At 44.1% G+C, this 7,500-nt stretch overlaps 1 protein-coding gene across 1 annotated transcript in view; it reads right to left on the bottom strand.

Annotated features, from left to right (window-relative positions):
* The window catches only part of igsf21a (immunoglobin superfamily, member 21a), a 164,371-nt gene that overhangs the window by 66,551 nt on the left and 90,320 nt on the right, over positions 1–7,500 (bottom strand). The window contains exon 3 of the mRNA XM_077007700.1: positions 182–303. Within this exon, the coding sequence (XP_076863815.1) occupies positions 182–303 (122 nt within the window). The remainder of the gene's footprint in view (positions 1–181; positions 304–7,500) is intronic.

Consider the following 7,500-nt stretch of genomic DNA (forward strand, 5'->3'; position numbering starts at 1 on the left):
CGTTTGGCTCATCATAACAGTTCCTTTCATTCTGGAGGCATTTTGCCCCACTGTACAGTAATGAAACCAAGCATTTATCATACTGCCCTTACTGGGCTTTATTTAATATCTGGAAATTATGTACACGTAAATGCATTCACACCATATACAGAGTCCCATTACACAGACGCAGCACTCTTACCTAACTGTCGACTGGTAGACCAGGTCTTCTCTCCGACGGTAGTCCTCCATGTGGGAGTAATTGGTGTTAAACATGGCATCATATGTGAATATCTTCTGCTTAATTGTGCCCCCATCTGTAACCTGTCGAGATAAAAATGAAGACATTATCGATACAGTGTCCTACATTACACCCAGCAAGTAGACGAAGGCCTCACCAAGTGTAAATGACATGGAAATTACCAGCGAAGTGTTCGTCCCACAGACACAGTTACCACTACTCTGGGTTTAAATGAGCCTGCCTAATTCGTTTAACACTACTGTTTGCAATTTTTAAAACAAATGACAGAAAGCTGAATTCAAGATGCCTTTGTGATATCGGCCCGCACGTCTGCCGCCTCAGACCCGCCGACCGTTACACGAGCGCGGACTAATGGTGACTGACGACTCCGCTGGATTTTGTTGGTGGCTAACAGTCCGGCACTCACGGGAGGTAATGAGACGTGACGAGGTACCGGGAAGGTGAGGGTTATTCAAAAGAACCGCACACTCATTCCGCGTTTCCCCCCCTTTCCTGACGGGTATGCTAAACGACGGAGTGCCGTTCTATTCTTCGCTAATACCCGCAGGGGAAAGAAAGTCGCTTAGCATGTGAATGAAGGTGAGTTCCTCACAGACGTGCTGAGAGGGAGACAGAAGAAACGGCTGACACACTGACAGGGCTTTAATGGGAGTGTTAATGCCCGACTTGATGGGAGAAAAACAGCTGCATGGACAGTGATTCCAGGGAGACTGATGAATTGGTTTTCCTGCTCCTGCCAAAAGTTCCTTTGTGCGTAACTGTAGTTACTCTGTGTACAGGGCTTCATGGTCTCTAAGGCAGCGCCAAACTGGTTTGTTTTTTTCTTAGAAGCCCACAGTGTGTTTTGGTGTGATCAGCTCCCTACGTTCACATCTAGCAAATTGACAACTCTGTCTGGACTTTGATCTTGGTCCCCATCTTCTACACAGGTAAAAACACATTTCACAAATTAAAATTGGTTGGTTGACATTCACCTATACAGGAGCACATCCTCTCACTGGAGGTGGAGAAACCACTGTGTACCCACAATGCACCTTTGTTTCTTTAGCTTTTCTGCTCTGGTGTACGCTGTGCACCTTTGCAGAGCTGACAGTAAGGATTATTCCTGTGGCTTCACGGCTGAACCGGTGTGAGTTCTTGAACTGACCGCGACAGGTTCGATCCAGATCCACAGGAAGTGTTCATAGTCTTTGCGATCATGGGTGGGAGACCCCCAGTATCTCTAGCCCTCCAGGGAGATGCTGTGAATGCCTGTTGCCAACACAGTCAGAATGGTCATGTGGGATAATAATTGCTCAATAATTCAGCTCACAGAGGAACAAAGAATAAAATGAATACACAAGCTAAATGATTCAAGGACATGTGGTAATATTTACTCACCATGCAGACTTTAAATAACTAGAAATACTTCAGCCTTGTTTAATTTTGCTTTTGTAGTGCTGTCTGGTACAACCTTTCCTTCAAGTGTGAAATTAAATGCATTTTTCCCCCAGGAGGTTTTCACTTGTCCTTAAATGTGCAATTTTCTAATCTAAAATACACAAAGAAAGCTTAGCTTTGTTAAAGCTAGGGCACAGAAGTCATGAGATTGGGTAGAGGAGCTCGCCTACAGGGAGAACTTAAATAATGACTTTAAATGCTTTTCAGTATTAAAGTGCATTTTAGTGTTAGTAAATACTTATGACCATGTGACTATGTAGTAAAAATCTAGTGTCCATGTGACCATATAGTAAATATTTAAGTGACACACGCTGAACTTATTCCATCCTGTATGTTTTAGGAATAGAGCAGCGTCAGCTGAAAGATATACAACGTTCCTGCAGCACAAGAGATTTGTGTGATTCACATTGCTAATACTATTTCTTTAACAGCTAAATCAGTTGATAAAAGATATTCTACAAATGTATGTCAGTATTATTGAACTTTTATCCTCACAAAATGATGCCCATACAGAGGCATTCAGATTTAATTAGGTCCTTCAATAAAAGGTCTCACAGTCATAGCAGAATCTACGCTTAAGTCGATATGTAAATCAACTTAATTATCAGTTGATGAGTGTGACCAAAGAGAGTAAAGAGACCTCCCTCTAAACATTAAACAGCACACGTACTTTTAATTCGTAGGTAAAGAGGAGATATGTGCCGTTTAAATAAATTATAGCTAATGAACTTTTGAACTGAATTATGTTGCTATATTCCAAATAAGTACAGACCTTTTAAGTAAGCATTTTTATATTGTTATGTTAAGCTTTAAGAGTGCAAAAGGTAATTGACACAATCCTCTCTTCTAGCAGGCAGGAGGTGTTCATCTGACACCTCAAATAAGACTCAAACATACGCACAGGCATAGACACAAAACAGAAAGAGAGTGAAATCAGACAAAACAAGCCGATTGCAGAGAACACAGCACACTATCCAGCACAAAGCTGAGAGGCCTTGGTTACAAGCAACTGCTCCATCAGCAGCATCCCCCGCGCTAGCTCCAGCTCGAAGATGGACATCAGATCAGCAACATATCCATTATGAAATTGGACTTTAGGAACCACACTACAGCCCCAGGAGGATATGTAGACATAAAAAAGATCAATTAAAAAATACATAGAAAACAAATTAAATTGATGACATAACAACAGAGGCTATGAATCTGTCAAAACAAATAAAATATGTAATCGAATACCTTTAATCTATCGTCTGGAGATGTAAAATACCAGCTGAACACACACCCTCGCCTGAAGAACAGTTCATCTAAACGACAGTTTTATCCAGCTCTGGAGGATGAAGTGCCGTAAAGACTCTATATCCACCAAACACTCAGATAAAGTTGCAATGGTTGCCTGTAAAACAAATACTTAAAAAATGTAACAGTTTTACACCAAGGCTGTTCTAAAACTGCATTCAATACACTAGAAAAAATAAAAACGACAGGAATATAAGCACTATGGGATGAAAGCAGAGTCTTCACAAAAGGAAGGAGTCAGTCACCCAAGTGCCAAACAACTGAACTCAAAGACTTCAGCGCAATCATTTAGGTAAGATCTCAAGTACATCCATTCCTTCTGACAAACTGGTTTAAACAAAAATGCATCACAAAGCTACGGTGTGCTAGAAGGGACACTACTCCTACTACTCCTGTGGAGAAATGCTCCTCGTGAGCAAACTATCCTGACCAGCTGGAGAAATTATCCCAGATACCAAGCGAAGAGTAAACAGGTGGGACGAGCTGTCACGGTGTCTTCTGGTTCAGCAGCCTTATGTTTGCTTATATGACTGAACAACTAGCATTTAAACTGAAGAGAAATTGTGTGTCTGCAAGTTACTCCTACTGTGGTCGTGGGCAAAATCTTAGACATCATGACGTACATCCAGACGTTTGCATCTTGTAGCCACACGTTCTACCCAGTCGAGGACACAAGATGATGATGTATGAGGGTTAGGCTTTGGGGATTGGGTTATACAGTTTATACTGACCATATGCCAAACTTGTGTGATACACAAGAGTACTGATACATACTGATGAAGAGTTAAAAGAGTTTTTAACTGTAGTCTAGACCTTTGTCGTGGTTTGTATTAATGCTGCTAAGTAAAACATTGCTGAGGCTGGCTGTTTTCTTCTGCGATTAATGGCCTCGAATTAATGGTATAGCAAGAATATTTAGGTTTGTAGTGTTTCTAGGCCTTTGCAGCTTGGCAAGTGGTAAAAATAGACCCCAGCCTACGTTACTTGACCATTATCGCTCGTGTAAAAGGTTACACTGATTAACCCAGGGGCGCTTTGCTCACGGCGTGCTGCGATGCAGTTACTGCGCTTGGTGTAAAGCGTTCCGCAAGGGCAAGAGTCTGGGCCTGGCACATACCGGCACATACCAGCAGCGTAACTTTTAAAGTGTCAGTGGTGCTAAACTTTTAATGAACCTGACATGGGAAAATATTATTCAGGGCTGGCACTGAAACACACAAGGCCCACCTTTGCTGACACTCGCGGGTCTGTTATTCTGCATGAACTTGAATCAACACACATTGTTTTTTCTAAAAACCTAAGTTTTCTTGCAATGGTAATTGTCACATCATTTCAGAAGTTCAGTCTTCCTGTCAACCTTTGTGGCTCGTGTTTCTGACACCTGTGACACTACAGCCCCGGACCCCTCCCTTCAGGCGTGTGTTAACGTAGTTAACGCAGTTATCTATCAAAATTCCACAACAGCAGAATCAGAGAGAATACCACTTTGTAAGTCTGTCTTTTACACTTTATTTCAAGATGAGATTAATTTGTGTTTATCTCTGTGCGTGTGATGTGTACTAGCGTGGCTGACGTTAATCAACACCAAGTCCAGCACATAAACAACCAGCATATTTATAAAAACAGCACATTTAGAAACAGGCCTCTTACAAAGGTAATGTTCTACGTTTGCTGTGAAACTGGCACTACAAGACTCTAGAAAACCTTGCAGAACTCTGGTCTTCACGAGATTGACGTCACCTTAAGACGATGCCCAAGACTCCTCCCCAACACCAGGAAGACGACGTCACACATGCCGTGTGCATAGTCTGTGCTGAAGTGATGAATCGAAGGGAGTAATGACTGCACAGCGGGCAGATGACATCCTGGCTACGTCTCTTCAGAAGGATTCCCATGAGTCAAAAGCAACAAGTCCCTCTCTAAAAGCCTCGTGAGGAGAATGGAGGAGTTTTTCGTACACTTGCGGCCCCGTGTGAGTGCTCATTTGGTTGTTGAGTGAACCGTGAGCATTCCGGCGACTGACACCGCTTTGCCCGAGGAATATTCTGGCGGCGGTCTTGAGGCGAGGCGGTTATTAGGGCCATCTGCTTGTCGCTAGAAGCGTTCCATTGGCGCGGGATGGCACGGCAGGAGCTCAGCGAGCATGCAGGGAGGTGACGTGGCAAAGGTCAGGCGCTAAAAGCATCCCTGCGTCAGAAAATTCGGTTCCCCCGCCGTCTCCAGGCCCGACGTCTTTGCAGCTGTATGTAATAAAGGCTTTAAAACCTGCGGTGAGAGGGATGTGCGTGTGCCTGTGTGAAAGAAAGCGCCAGGAAAAACGCTCATCCCATCTGGCCCCAAGCAACAAAGCACACAGACCTAATATTTAGACCCAACATTCAACCCCAACTACAGCAAAAAAATATATATAATAAAAAAAAATATATATATATATACACACACACACACATGTTGCATTCTAACAACCACGTACAGTTCAACAGAAAATGTGGTCTGCCCTCTGTAGTGTGCTTTTGGAAACATCAAACGACAGATTCGATTAAATTAATATTGAGGTTCGAAATGACTTTTTATAGACATTGGGCATGGAAGAAAGGCTCAGAAGTCAGGATAATTGCGAGGCAACACGAGGTGAGGAGACTGCCCCAGTTTGCAGTGCTTTTTGAAATGAGAAATCTGCTCGTGTTTATTGAAGTGCATATGAAAACAGTCGATAGGCAGCAGGCGCCCGCTAAAATCAGCAATCACGTCACGAGTGGGGGAGCAAAGGTTATTACATTTTTTCCTGATAAACAAAACCAGGCGATGTGCAGATGGAGAGAATTCTCCACTTGCACCATTGTAGCAGGAGGGGAGGACAATGAAGAGAACAGACAGTAAACACAGCACTAAAGGAAACAGCCACTAGCATGGCAGGTAAACAAACAAACAAACAAACACACAGAGGACGCAAAGTTTTCACAGTTCACAGTTTCACGTAGCTCATCAACCACACACATTATACGGTTACTTATTTTCTCTGTAAGAGTTTCACACCATCGGCGTGCGAGAGTGCTGAGCCTTAAGTGGTCGACAGCAGGATTCTGTTGCTGGTTACGCCACTTAAAACGTGAACGAGTGGCTGTTAAGGACTGGTGATCATGGCACTGACGGGAAACACAATCAGCTCTGCCCACACCCATTTGCTGTGCCTTAACGAATTTCACCCCTTAATTAAGATGGACTCACATCTCCTGTGCGGCGTGCCACCTGTCTCTATGGGCAACATCTCCTTGACAACAGCAGCAAGTATGAGGAGGAAGAGGAGGAGGAGGTGGTGGGGTTTAACCGGCGCTCCGAACGAAGACCTAGGGGGACCACATGGGGTCACGGGCACCATGCTGGGCCCGTCCTGGTGTGCATGAGGAGGGCATGCTGAGGCCCGCTGACCTGGCTCTGCAGCACCCTCACCACGACCCACCCTGATCTCTGACCCCTGACCCCCTGCCGTACGCACGGGCCAGAGTTGAATATTCCTGCCGATGCACACAGGTTGTCAAAATCATAATTGGCCTGTTTGTTGATTCTGTCAGTCATAAAGTGTCATAAAAAATGAAGTGCTTTAGATCTAGCAGAAACAAAAAAAGGGAAAAAATAAGTAGAATAAAATTCAGACAGAAAGTGGCTGAGGGCAAGGTGGAGGGGAGGAGGGAAAAGTTGAAGGAGAAATGGAGAGGAGAGAGGTGGGACAAGAGGCGGGGCAAACCTAAGCTCCACCCAGAGGCCGCTGTGAGCTCTGTTTGAGTGAGGACACGGGGATCCATTCATATTGAGTCATATTGAGCCCCAGTTATTTATAACACACCCCTCCCCTTCACCTCCCTCACACACACACACACACACACACACACACACACACACACACACAAAGACATATATATATATATATATATATATATATATATATATATATATATATATATATATATATATATATATATATATATATATATATACACACACACACACACACACATACACATACATACACACAAAAACACATACACACACATACATACACACACATACGTACACATACACAATCTCAGGGACAGTGACTGAATCTGATCATGACCTGACCAGACAAATAATGCAGCTGCTACAGAAAGCCGGGTCTGTGGTTTCTCTGTGTGCCCTTCCTCCTCCGTTCTTTATGTAAACAGTAACGCATCGGACACACCACCCCATTGGACGCCTAATATTTACAGACACACGGAGCAGACCGCATGGCCTCTCCCGAGATGCTCCAGCCGTAGACATGGCACACGCACAGGAAACACACGCCGACTGAACACCAGCAGCTGAGCAGCGCTCCTTTCCCCTTTTAGCAAAACATCATGAAAAATGAATTGGGCTGTTAAAGCTAAACCCCTGTGAGAGCCCAAGCCAGACGAGTAAAGCTATGTCTCTCTATGTCTCATTTCGTCTCACTTTGTCTCGCTCGGTCTCGCCTCGTCTCGCTCTGCATGCGCCCGCTGCACCGA

The sequence above is a fragment of the Brachyhypopomus gauderio genome, chromosome 1 (genome assembly GCF_052324685.1).
Source record: "Brachyhypopomus gauderio isolate BG-103 chromosome 1, BGAUD_0.2, whole genome shotgun sequence".
Lineage (NCBI taxonomy): Eukaryota > Metazoa > Chordata > Actinopteri > Gymnotiformes > Hypopomidae > Brachyhypopomus > Brachyhypopomus gauderio.